At 39.4% G+C, this 14,052-nt stretch overlaps 1 protein-coding gene across 5 annotated transcripts in view; it reads left to right on the top strand.

Annotated features, from left to right (window-relative positions):
* TTC28 (tetratricopeptide repeat domain 28) overlaps positions 1-14,052 on the top strand; it is a 700,618-nt gene that overhangs the window by 226,048 nt on the left and 460,518 nt on the right. For 2 of the 5 annotated variants that reach the window (XM_054675651.2, XM_009438073.5), the window contains exon 1: positions 6,908-7,681. The exons of the other annotated variants lie outside the window; for them this stretch is intronic. In XM_054675651.2, the coding sequence (XP_054531626.1) occupies positions 7,655-7,681 (27 nt within the window). In that variant the 5' untranslated portion in view covers positions 6,908-7,654. Of the gene's footprint in view, positions 1-6,907; positions 7,682-14,052 lie in introns of those variants that run through there. 5 annotated transcript variants of the gene reach the window in all.

The following is a 14,052-nucleotide window of genomic DNA, read 5'->3' as shown; positions in this document are numbered from 1 at the left end:
ACATATAGGATTATCATACGTATGGGATATATTGTGTGTGTGCTTGTGTGTGGATAATTACATATATGATTTAATCTCAAAAATCATAGGTAGGTGTTATTATTATGTCCATGTACAGAGTTAGAAATTGAGGTACAGGAAAATGAAGTAACAAAAGAGCACACAGCTAGTAAGTGATGGATCTAGGGTTTGAAGCAGGCATTATTGGCCAAATAAAAATTGCTGCCTCAGGAAACTGGTTAAGTCTCACATTCCATCCGAGCAGTGAAGTCGGTTGTGTTTAGAAGTATGGTATTGCTCAAGACTCAATTTTATTATCTCTCTTTTTCTCTCCTTTTAAAATTCTTCTTGCTCCAGACTTCATCACTGGAAGAATTTTTTTAACCTAAGGCTTTATATATATATGTCATCATCATCATGTCAGTGACCCCCCATCTCTTTATAGCTCTATTTATCCATATCTATATCAATATCTACATCAATATATATCCTTAACTGTAATCATATCTCCACCTACTTAACTTCACATCCCTGTGCCTCTAAGTACCTTAGATCCTACAAGTCTTAAACAGAATTCAGTATCCAACATTTTTTTCTGTGATCTATACTTCAATTAGTGGAGTGTCTCTTTTTCTAACGGATGGTGAAACATTTGGGGATCACCTTTAAATCCTTCTTAGTTCCTTTCATGAAACAGGCTCTTAGGACCTGTTTGACTTGTGAAATGTCTCTCAGAAAGGTCCTTTTTCTGTTTCTGCTGCCCTAATTCAAGGCCTCTTCATTCCTTATTGTTCTGTTGCAACAGAAACTTATTTGGCCTTCCTGTCTTTGTTGTTTTCCTATTCTTTCCATCCTCCACAATACTTGCAGAATTATCAGCATAAAACTCAAATAGATTTGTCAATACCTTAATTAAAATCTTGTTCTGGCTCATGATTGTATTCTAAGTCAGAAGTTAAAAGCAAGGCTTTGGATCTGACTGACTTGAATTTCCTTTCTTCTACTTTCTAGCCATGATACGTTGGGAATTTGCTTAATTCTTTAGCCTTAGCTTCCTCTCCTATAAAATGGGCATAATAGTTCCTCTACATAACAGTGTTAGGAAGATGTTATCTGAATGAAATAAAAAATGTTAAAATATTTCAATGCTTGGTACATACTCAATAAATGATAGCTATTATTGTACTGTTAAGAGAATAGCATTCACAGCCTTCCACAGGTCATTACAGCTTGGCTTGCATTATAGATTTCAGATCTATTAGATGCTTGCTAATGTAGCTCACGCTTTTATACCTCCATGATTTGGCTCATGCTGTGTTCCCTACTTGTTGAGAGAATGCTGTGCCACCTCTCCTGTGAAACCGTTCTCAGTTACTACAGTCAGACCTAATTACTCTTTAGGGCTTCCTTAGACTTAATGAGAGAATATGCCACTAATTATTCTCGTTCTTCTAGCACTTAGCTTTGGCTAAGAGTTGGGCTCTTAAGAGTCAGATAAATAGCAAGATCAGTCAGTGTTAGCTGCTATTGTTATTATTATTTTTATTAGTTGTGTACCTGTCTTCTCTTTTGACCTCCACCAGACTCCTGCCTCCTCAAGGGCAAAATCATCTGGTTCATTTTTGTTTTCTCACAGTGTCTACAACACTCCCTTGTACATAATGAGTACTCAGTAAATGTGTTGTATTTAAAGGGTGGAACTTCAGCCTTTCTGGAGCTGCCTGATAGTGGAAGGAAGTGAGATGGGTAAGGTCAGAGGTGATCTGCTTTGAATGTTGTGGAGTGATCTGTAGCAGTTTTCTGCTAGGGGAATGGGAGCATGGTCCTGCATCACCTGGGCTGTGTGGCAGAATTCTTCCTGCAACAAGTTATTTTAATTTCTTTTCTAGCAAAGTGAGGCCTTGAGATTCTCGGATTACCCAACTGTGTGAAATGTCACTAATGAGGCAACATTTTTGTGGTGTCAAATACACTTCTACCTTTGTCCCTTTATTTTTCTAACACCTCCTTAGATACTTGAACACAATTTAGAGGTCTGTAGGAAAATTAACATATTTTTCAAATATGTTAATTTTTGAACAAATTTTGAATTGGTTCAAAATTTGAACAAATTTTTCAAATTTCTACTCCTAAAACACAATAAATATAAATAAGTATGAGGCTAGCCTTTTCAGGCATTTATCCTTTGATCAATGTCAGATACATCATTCCTTAGGAAATCTTGAAGAAATTTACAATGGAAAAAGATGTGTTTTCTTCATTTTCTCTTTCTTGCTTTTGTTCAGATTTGAATAGGCAAGTGGTTATTGAGTAAAATACTATTTTAATTGACTGTTCTTCAGTATTTGCATTTAGAGAAGTGATCTGCAAAGTGCTATGTTAAAAAATGAAGGAGACATAAAAATACCTACAGACCTGGGAAAATGTGTAATTACTATTTGATGCTGGATCTTTGAAACAATAATGTTAAATTTTAACATTCTGAACTATGCTGGCTTAGTAGCTCTATATAAATCATTCCTAATGAAAAAATATTGATATAATAGTAATTCTGTAAATATTTCAGGTGTAAATACAGGTTCAATTTGGAGTAAGCGAAAGAAAGAAGAAAAAATAAGGTGATTTAAGATGGTGTGGGTATTTAAAGGCTTTAGGTAATAGTCCTCTGTCGAGTGGTACCTATTAAACGAAAGCCAGACAGCAGGGAAACAAGTGCTATACAGATCACAAATAAGCGACCCAAAGGAAATATACCTAAAAAATTGAAAACCAGTTTAAAGCCTTGTATCACTTTGAAGTTTTAGATTAATTATTTCTACAGAAACATAAATATATTTTCTCCCTTCTTGATACAGTTTACTGTTCTCAGATTCTGTATTCCCACCCCCAGTTTAAATAACTTTATTAAGTCCAGCAACATCTGAGCCTAAGACTGAGACTTCAGTCTACAGACCATGTGTGGTATGCATATGGATTCACAGATGCGTTCAGAAAAACCACCCCAACAGATTAGGAAATACTGGGTCTCTTAATTTACGTATGAGAAACTGAAGCCTTGAGCGGTTTAAATCAGCAGTCACAAATTAGGACTTGCAGATGGAATTTAGCCCTATAGGCAGGTTTTGTTTGGCCTGTTAGGATGCTTTAGAATTTTTGAGCAAACAGTTAAAAGTTAGGAAATTTTTAGCTTCTCATGAAAATTTAGAGGATCTGATATTGCTGAATTGATATTTCTAAAGGACATCAATTGAGTTGCTTAGCAGTTGCCCCTTTTAACATGATTCATGTATCTTTAGGTTTACAATCCTCACAATTCCCCTTTTTTTTAACCTGTCTCTGTTTCACTTATTTATGTTATTTGCCTTCCCTTTCTGAAAACTTTTGTTATATAGCAAGTCAGAAGTAAAGAAAGTAGAAATGTCTCTCTTAACTCTTAAAGCAATTGTAGGTTCCTAGCCCCATCACCCAGACAGTGGTTTATAAGAAAGAACCCTGGATTCTAGCTCTTCTGCTGCCATTGACTGGCTCTGTGGCATTGCACAGGTTACTTAGGTACTCTGAACTTCAGTTTTGTTTTCTGTCAAGTGGTCATAATAAGCATTTTAATCAGGCACAGAGTTTTCAGAAAAAACAGCTCTATAAAATCATAGTTAATATTTTGTTATATATTAGATTGCTTAAAAATGCAGTTTCAACTCTACCCTTTTCCTACTGTTTATAGCTTCAATGCTCTGCATCCTACAGGATAAAGTCCAAATTTCTTTGCCTTATCTGTTAGTCTGTTTTTGCATTGCTATACAGGACTGTTTATTGCTGTAAATTACCTGAGACTGGGTAATTTATAAAGAAAAGAGGTTTAATTGGCTTATGGTTCTGCAGGCTATACAGGAAGCATGGCACCAACATCTGCTTCTGGTGAGGCCTCAGGAAGTTTACAGTCATGGCCCAAGGCAAAAGGGGAGATGGTGCATCACATGGCAAGAGCGGGAACAAGATGGGGGGATGATGGTGGGGTGCTTCACTGTTTTAAACAACCAGCTCTCAAGTGAACTCCGAGTGAGGACAGCACCAAACCATTCATGAGGGATCCAGCCCCATGATCCGAACCTCCCACCAGGCCCCACCTCCGACATTGGGGATTATATTTCAACATGAGATTTGGAGGGGATAAACATTCAAACTATATCGCCTTACAGTCAGCATTCCCAGCCATTTGGTTCCAACATACCTTGCCAAAGTATCTTTATATGGAATGGAATGGAATTTATTCACTATTCATTCTCCATCCTCCCACCCCCACACCCCATTCATTCTTTTGCCTTAAAAAAATATTGAGTATTTGTTCCAGTATCTGTTCCAGGCACTGTTCTAGGCAGTAGGGATTACAAAGTTGAACAAGACAAAGTCCCTGCCTCTAACATTCCCATACTTGTATTTTAGATACCGGCTCGGTATTTTTATTTTGTATTTTGAACACATCTTAAATATGTCTGCCTCCTTTGCTGACACTATTCTCTTCATTATCTTGTTTCTATTTCTTTTATTGTTTTATTCAACAAATATTGATTGATTGCCTGCTGTGTGTCAGACACTGTTCACTGGGTGTTGGTATTATAACAGTCAAGTCCCTGCTCCGTTGGAATTTATGTTCTTGTGGTGTGAATGAACATTTTAGAAATACATATGTGTGTGTGTGTGTGTATAGATATATATGTCATCAGGGCTATGAAGGAAAATGTAACAGGGTAAGTAGGGTAGAAAGGAACAGTGTGAGAGTCATAGTGTATATTATCTTAGGTGAGATTGTGAGAGACAGCCTTTCTATATGATATATCTGAATAGACTCCTGAAGGGACTTAGGGAGGCAGCCAAGAGGGCATCTGGAGGAAGAGTAATCCAGGCAGAGAGCACAAGTGTATGGTTGGCATGTTCTGGGGACAGTGAGAGGGCAGTATGGCAGGTGCTGAGTAAGGGAATAGGAAAAGGGTAAAAGGTGAGCTCAGAAAGGTGGAGGGGTCCAGATCTTGAAGGGCATTACAGTCCATGGTAAGAACCTTGGCTTTTGGCTCCAGACTAAGCTGTGTCTCCTCTGAATTTTTACTTCAAGTTTCTTTGTGAAATCTTCCTTGACCATCCCAGTTTTTGATGATTTATCCTTGGTAATTCCTGGAGAACCTGAAATTATTGACCACCTAATTCATTTGTTGCTCAACTGACTAAACAGTGAGTGCCTGGTTGTCTTCTTACAGGTTTTTGGTTCTGTCCTAACTTCTTTGTAACTTTCTCCAGCATAAGGACTTAGTCTTATACCTTTCTATCCTATGTGATGCTTTGTATCTAGTTGATTCTTAATGTATGTTTGTTTTGTGAGGCTCTGGCTTCAGATGTCAGCAGTAAGAATTTGTGATGTCTAAGAAAAAAGAGAGGACTTGGTGATAGATTACATATAAGGAATGATGTTTAGGTTTTAGTTTGTGATCCTGGAATAATAATGGTGTTGTAGATAGAGAAAGGAAAGTTGGGAAGAGAAGCCGATTTTGGATTAGATTGATGAATTTGGTTTAAAATTTATTGAGCTTTCTGTGCTATTAGCATATCCAAGTAAAGTTGTCCAGAATGATTTTGATATGTCAAATATATACAGAGTATTGGAGTTACTTGTGACTGCCGCCTGCAGTTATGTAATCTTCTCAAGAGCAGGGACAACATCTTACTCATATTTCTAGTACTTGGAACAGGGACTGGCAGTGAAATAATAGGTGCTTAAGTCAGTAGTACTTATTAAGTTTTTTGAGACGAGAAGTTCGCATGTAGCTATGATGCATGTCCTAGAAAAGGCATAAGCTCTAGTAGGGTCATTGTGGGTCTGAATTCTAGCCCCACTATGCTCTACATGTGTGGTCTTGGTTGAGTAAATGAGCACTCTGAATCTCAGTGTCTGGAAAATGGAACTGTAAGACCTTCCTTGCAGGGCTGTGAGATAATGAATGTAGGCATAGGTTCTAGCATAGACTAGTGGCTCAATAAATAGTACCTGTTCATTCAGCTAAAATTGTTAATATTATTATTATAAAGATAATGCCCTCTATTGAATTTCAGATTCTCAGGCTTGGAAAAGAACTCAAAAGCAGTCCCTTTGAGTTAACTAATTGTTTTGGGTGTTTTAATGACTTACTTATACTGATATAGTTAGTGATCAATCTGCATATAATCTCCCACATTAGCTAATCCTGGGAATGCATACAGAAGTCTGAGGGTAATAAGTTAAACATTGTTGGAACATTGGTACATCAGTTACTACTATTATGCATATCAGTTGGTATTCTAGTAGTTTACCCGTTATATTCCCAGCTATCAAAACAGCTTTATGGTGGTTTAGGAGTTGACAGACATGTTGGATGATAAATAGTAGAATTATATAATATTTTTATATTTGTAGATGTATCTCCTTAAATAGGATGGAATGATTTCACAGAAGATGAATGAAACTCAATCCCCATAGAAATATTTTTTATAGTAATGAAATTAGTGCTAAATTTAGAGAAGGAAATGGAATCTATTAAAGTTCATTGGGGGTAAAATTCTTGATTAAAATATTTTATTCTGTCAGATACTTCAAATCTTTTTTCTTCAAATCAGAAATTAAGATTTTGGCCTAGAGTACTTTCCTTTTCCTTTTTTTTCTCTAGATATAACTGCCTTACGAGTCTAAATATGTCTTTTGAAATGATTTCCTGACCACTTAGGTGTTTTTGGCTTTGATTCCTTAGGAGCCGTTGGGTGCCTCTGAAACTGCATGCTTTACTTTTTGTGTTGGAGCAGATGTCGTGGCACTAAGACCCAGAAACCGTTTGCTCTGTGTGGCTGAAGCTGGGCTGGCTGTGCTCGCACTGAAGGGAAGGAAGTCATTAGTGCAGACTGAGCTGTGGAGTTGGGTTCTTGCAGGATTTCCTTCCAGCCTTTCCCCACTAAGGTTCTTGGGAATTAAAAAAAAAAAAATCTAAACACACAAACCAAGTTTTCCTATTTACAGTGTTCAGGGAAGGTAGGCATTTCGAGAAGGGCAGATCCTTTTCCCAAGTTATCCAAGAAGGAAGCGAAAACAGCGTAAAGAAGCTCTGATTACAGATCTTTGGAATTTTCTTTGCTAAATTTTACAAACGAGAAATACACCCAGAATTGTGGGAATTGCTCCAGGCTGCGCGTGAGGGTTTGATTGCTTGTCTAATCTTTTTTGAGAAGAGGAGAATTCGCCAAAAGGGGTTTGGATGGCAGAAGCCCGGCTGGGATTCTGTAGCAGCTCGCGTTCTCAGTCTCTTCTCTGAGGGAGGGTCTCTGCAGCCAGCTTGGAGACCCCCTGCTACAGGCTCCTTTTGCAGGCGCCGGCCGGGAAAATGCCCCGCTCTGGCAGGAGTACGCCGGTGGCTGCTGGGACTTCCTAGCCTGGTGGGAAGTGTGTTCGTGGTTTGGGGATACTTTTCATTGAACTGAAGGCGAAAAGACTGGACTCTCCTGGGGCTTTTCCCTTCGCAGTGAATATGGGAAAGAATTAGGGGGTGGGAGGGAGGCAGCATGACTTGCAGTCGTCGCTGCCCTGCATCTGCCCCCAGCCCCGAGCCAACATCTTGATGTTCCACGTATCGGCTTTACAAATATGATGAAATGGCAGCCCCGGAAGAAGGTAAGTGTCCTGGAGAGGGGAACGGGGCCCCAAAGCCCGACCCGGGGAAGGGTAACACGGGGCGGTTACCTTCAGGTCTCTCCACCCCTTCCGTAGTTTGCTGGGCCAGCTGGTCCAAACAGCCCTGGTTCCTTTGGGACTTGCATCAGTCCCTTAGGGACGAGTTACCAAATCTGGTCTGCATCCACTGCCCTTTAAGTTTTTCCTTCGTGATATGCCTGGAGCCCCAGGGGTGACAGCTCGGAAGCACCCGTTTGCTTTAGAAGTCCTGTGCAGACAACGACACGATTAGCTTTGCAGGAGCCAGCCAAGACCTACTAGGTGTTGCCCCATGGCGGGGCGTGGGGCGGGAGTGGATTTGAGGCTGCACCCCTGACACAGGCCCCGCAGGTGGTGTTATAACACCTATTTCCCCAAGGGGTTAAAAGGCTCTGAGCGGCTGGCAGCCGTTTCCCCAGGGCCCCGCTGGGGGGCGAGCAGCCCCAGCACACCAGCCCAGCAGCTGGTTCCGGGGCGGCGGGCCGAGAGGCCTCCTGCCTGAGCGCCTGGGGCTGGCCATAGCCGGGCCTTCAGCCTGCGGGGCTCCTGAGGCCTCGTGGGCCCGTGCGATTGCCTGCGCTGGCCATTGTGCACGGGCGTGTGTCTGTGCGTGTCAGCGTGCACCAGCGTGTGTGAATCGATCATGGGGAAAAGGGGGAGGGGGCACTTTGCTTTTTGCGAGATTATTTCCTAATATGGCTCCTTTGTTGAGAACTCAAGAAAAAAAAAATCCAGCGGTTCTATCAAAATAAATTGCTATTGGTCCCAGAAATAACGTTTCTAAATGTGGGACTGGTCCCTACCCTAGGACGTCGAGGGAGAAAGACAGCTTTCTTCAAGTTGTTGGCCGCTGTACATTTGGCTAGGGCTCCTTTTTGCCAACTTGTCTGACTGCCCCTAACTGTTAGGCGAACCCGGTTGTTCACTGCATAACAGGACTTTTTTTTTTTTTTTTTTTAACTTCAAATATCTCATTTGGCCGTGGTTTTTATTGACATTCTTCTGAAGGAAAACATAGCAAACTGAATGTGCTGTGGTCCTCCCCAGCCTTGACCTGTCTCTGTTAGCCGCTGCCTGGTTTTTACTTGAACTAGCTAAACTGACTCTTTTCTTTGTGGCACGATGTGTGATACCGTGTTTTATATCAGAACTGAAATAGAAATCATGTGTGAGGTGCATGAGAAGATATTGTGCATTTGTTTTATTGCTAGAGAATCTAACAAACCCTGCCTCAGCATAGCCTGGTGAATTGAAAGGTTTTCTTTGATATCTAATTGATGGCATTTTGTCCTCTGACCCTGTGTCTTTTCTACTTCATCCTGAAGTCAAGAATCTCTCATATATTATAATAGTTCTCATCATAGAGCTTCTTTCAGTGAGATTGATTCCATTCACTTTGGTTGAGAGAACCATATATTCCCCACCCCCACCTCCAACCCCAATACAGACAGAACGAGGAAAACTCATAGAAGAAACCATATAATTAAGCAATTTAAACAGATGCTGCGTATTCCTAAAGTCCCCCATTTCTTCTATATTTGTAATTGCATGTTTATGAGTAGTTTTAAGATGTCTGCAAACTCTACATTCATAAACGTCTGCTTTTTCTGTTTTACCCAATATGCAGTAACTCATGTGGTTATGTCTGTGGAAACCCCTCTGGGTACTGGTATTGCTTGAACCACGGAAGTATTATTCTTGGCAGTCAGGTGGATTTCTGGACTCTGGAAGATTCTGTTTCAAGTGTTAGGATTCACTCTGCAGTATTTACTCACTCTGTGATGCTTAAATTGCTATACCAGAAGGTTGTATTTATTCACTGTATTCATAATCTCATATCATCATGTTGTAAAGATCCAGATACAATTCTTCAGAGTTCATAAAAGATTAAAAAATAAGCTGAACCATCAAATACCATATGCTTATTTGGTGGTAGTTTGACAACAATTCTTGTTTCTTCTACATTGGAAATAGGAGCTCCCTTGGAAGAGATTAGATATCCAACTCTGGTAGGGCACCAGTAAGTCTTTACAAAGATTAGGTTTATTTTCTTACTCTTGCCAGAATACTCACATGATCAGATCATTGCCATGGTTTCTGGCTCAGTCTGCTAACACATTTGTAGTGATACAGTCACATGCCATGTGTTTTACCAAACGGTTTCATAAAAACCATTTACCCTACAGATGAAAAGTGATACTGCATTGATGTGATTTTAACAAAGCTAGGAAGATCATCCAAAGAGTGCTACCCCAAGCAGCATTTGTGGTAGCTTGCTATCATGGTGTCCTGTCAGTCATTACTAGTTTTGGCTTTTCTAAATCCTAGGCTCACTGTAAGAGAGTGATTATAGGTTCTAGATTTCTTTGTTTCTAATGGAGCATGCAGCTGGGGTATATGATTGAACGGGAGCTCTCTCCTCTCTTTTCTCTGCTTACTTGCTGGATTAATCTAAATACTAAAACAAGCTTTTTAAAGGTGTGAGTCTGCAATATTCAGTTAGGGTTTGCAACCTTTTCACAAAGAAACTGTCAGAACAAAATTAATCATGTTCTGCCCCCAGTGTCAATGAGGACCTTAGATCCCAGTCTTCTAGAGTGCAATAGGTCTCCCACCAAGAGCCATGTAATTGCCCTAAAAAGCAAGATTCACAAGTATATACTTATATGTCCAAATTCATTCAATTGTATAAATTAAATGTGTACAGCTGGCTGGTCGTGATGGCTCATGCCTGTAATCCCAGCACTTTGGGAGGCCGAGGCGAGCGGATCACCTGAGGTCAGGAGTTCGAGACCGGCCTGGCCAACATGGTGAAACCCCGTCTCTACTAAACATACAAAAAATTAGCCAGTCGTAGTGACGGTGCCTGTAATCCCAGCTACTCAGGAGGCTGAGACAGGAGAATCGCTTGAATCTGGGAGGTGGAGGTTGCAGTGAGCCGAGATCACGCCATTGCACTGCAGCCTGGGCAACAAGAACAAAACTCTGTCTTAAAAAAAAAAAGTGTACAGCTTTTTATATGTCAATCATACCACAAAAAAGTTTAAAATAAAAAAGCAAGATTCTGAGCAGTTAACCCAATCTTGTCATGGTAAGAATGGCATTTAATATCATACAAATAAACAGCTATAATTTTAAAAGCACTTGTTCTATGCTAGTCATCTTTAATTGCTCTATATGTGTTTATTTAATTCTTATTCAGTGAGGTGGTAGGTGTTATAATTTGTATTTTACATATAAGCAAACTGAGGTTTAGTGGGGTGAAGTGACTTACCCAGTCACATAGCATGGTAGGATCACAGCTAGGATTGGACCAGGCCTTATTTACTTCAAAATGTGTGTTATTTACCATTATACTTGGGAATTTTTCTGACCAGGGATTTTTATCCAAGAAAGATAAAGCTGAGATGATCCCAATAAATGAATGTTAGCCAGAGCTTTGCTCCATCACTTCTAGATACTAGCACCAAGGTGCTCTTCTTCCCATTCCCCTTTCCTCTTGAGAAAAAAAACCATAGTGATTTTACCCACCTCTGAATTCTTGGAGCATTTAGAGTCTGTGCCTCTGTAAGTGGATTGTCTTTTATTGGTTGTAATCTTTTGGTCTACTTGTGCATATATCTCTATTTGTGTATATATCTTGCCTCCTCATTACACTTGAAACTCCTTGAGTTCAGGAACCATATTTTACAACTCTTTTTTTGGTGCCAAGGATAATATAGTTGCTCAATATATACTTATTTGTTATGAAAGTAAATCAGAACTATTTTTAAAACCTATATTTTTAGGCCTTCTTATATTTCAGTTGATTCATAGATGCAGACTGTAGTGGATTGTTAAAGAAAACCAGAATATTTTGTCACTCATTTCTAATCTTTTGTAGACAATAGTAGGGAGGGGGAAATCACACTCTCGGCAAAATCTCAGTGAAAGTCATGGTTAAAACATAGTACCAGGCTCTGTCAACCAGGTACCCCACCCAGTGTCATGATTCTTTTATTCATATAACCTTATTGGCCTGGAAAAATATACTTTCCCGTTTTTACCTTTAGTCAAGAGACTATATCATGCATCACATCTTTATCTTATATTTGCAGAAATGATAGTAATTAAAATGCTCATCTCATAGGAACATGTTTGTTTATAATTCTGAAGCTATTTCTGCTCTTTAAAATCCAAGGATTAGTATCAGATAACACTATGTAAATAAGACTGCAGTCAAAACCTTCAGGAAAGCTGCTGCTGATTGGATTTTTTCATTGCTTATCTAATGTTATTTTACTGTTCACACATAATAAAAGACCATTAATAGGAATATGTCGACATAAGCTACATTAATTATGTCATTTGAGAGTCATATGATATATTTATCTTGTTATACTTGTCACATTAATAAAATGTGAATCTGGCTCTCAAATGATTTCTCTGATGGAGTTCCATTTAAAAGCCTTGTTTGGAAGCTCATTTGTGAGGATTATGTCCTGTAGATTTGTGTCTTAGAATAGCTTATTACTTTTACAAAAGAATGTATTTCAAGTCCCTATGCTTTCTCTATGATGGAGTACTTTGTTTCTGTATTATAAGGCTAAGTCTTAAATTTTAATATGCCTATACTAAATTACTTAGTTACTTGCCAGAATGCTGTGCTAGTTGGTATTATTATATTATTCATTTTGGGCCACAGTTTATTTAATAGTATAAAATCAGACTTTAAAAATAAGTATTGTGGACAAAAGTAGTTATACAGAGAAGTCTTAGAAATTTCATGATAGTAGTCTTTCTTCAAATCCATTCTATACTCCATTCCCAGATCAGTGCAACCAAGAGACCCAGGTTTTGGTTCTGGCGGATCTCTTGACTCTTGGCCTTGGGGGAGTCACTTAATCTTTCACATTTGACTCCCCACTGTTATAGTTAGTGCCTCATTATTATCACTTGCTGGATTTATTGCAAATGTCATCCTAATGAATTTTCTTTTTCTGGCCTCTTTTTTCCCCCGCTAATCCTTCCAAGTAATTATTTAAAAAAACACATGTCTAGCCTAGGGAACATGGCAAAACCTCATCTCTACCAAAAAAACAAAAATTAGCCAGGTGCACTGGTGCACACCTATAGTCTCAGCTGTGTGGGAGGCTGAGGTGGGAGAATTGATTGAACCCAGTAGGTTGAGGCTGCAGTGAGCTGTGATAGTGCCGTTACACTCCAGCCTGAGTGACAGAGCAATACCCTGTATCAAACAAAACAAAACAAAAAAACTCCCAAACAAAAAAAATGCATATCTGTTCATATTACTCACCTTCTTAAAGCCCTACCCTGTTTCTTCCTTGTCTAGTAAATGTTCTCCAAAGTTGGATAAGCATAAACTGGGCTGGGGTGAGAGGGGATGGTTGCAGGAAAATGACTGCATATGGGAAAATCTGAGAACTTATGTTTTTATGTATTTTTATATTCTAAAAGAATAAGAGCTGGGTGCAGTGGCTCATGTCTGTAATCTCAGCACTTTGGGAGGCTGAGGCGCGTGGATCACTTGAGGCTAAGAGTTCGAGACCAGCCTGACCAACATATTGAAACCCCGTCCCTACTAAAAATACAAAAATTAGCCAGGAATAGTGGTGCATGCTTGTTAACCCAGCAACTCAGCTGGCTGAGGCACGAGAATCGCTTGAACCCAGGAGGCAGAGGTTGCAGTGAGCTGAGGTCATGCCACTGCACTCCAGCCTAGGTGACAGAGCGAGACTCCGTCTCAAAAAAAAAAATTAAAAGAATAAGAAATAAAATAAGCTTTACTGATCTTCTGATATGATTTGTCACTTGAGCTTTCATTTGCTGAAAGGTCAAAGGGATTCTTAGTGGTGCCCACTCACTGTTGAAGTCATTTGTTCACTTTCAGTGTGTTGTGGCGTATTGTAGTTTACATCATAAAATATCCACCTTAAACAATTAATTTTATTCAAAAGAAGAAGATGAAAAAGAAGACTGTAGTATAGGTTGTAGCATGATAGAGAGGATGGACTCTGAAGCTAGACTGCCTGGGCATGAGAATTCTAGTCCAGCCTCTCAGCAGCTGTGTAGCCAAGTTACTTAACTTCTCTGTACTTCAGAGATCTCAGCTATTTAATGTGAATGGCACCTAGCTCTTAGTGTGACTCTGTAGTTATAATGTAAAATGCTTACGAGAGTTCCTTGCATATAAAAAGTACTTAATATGTTTTTCCTCGTAGTATGATAATACTCCATAGTCTAGCTGGACATGGCTCACTAAGTTTCTTTCCCCTTTCTAGAGGGCCTTCTCCTCATGTTCTTCTTAACTTGCCTTCCTTTTGTTACTGGTT

The sequence above is a fragment of the Pan troglodytes genome, chromosome 23 (assembly GCF_028858775.2).
Source record: "Pan troglodytes isolate AG18354 chromosome 23, NHGRI_mPanTro3-v2.0_pri, whole genome shotgun sequence".
In the NCBI taxonomy this organism is placed as follows: domain Eukaryota; kingdom Metazoa; phylum Chordata; class Mammalia; order Primates; family Hominidae; genus Pan; species Pan troglodytes.
Note: the sequence above shows the minus strand (reverse complement) of the source record. Positions and strands in the feature narration are given on the sequence as shown.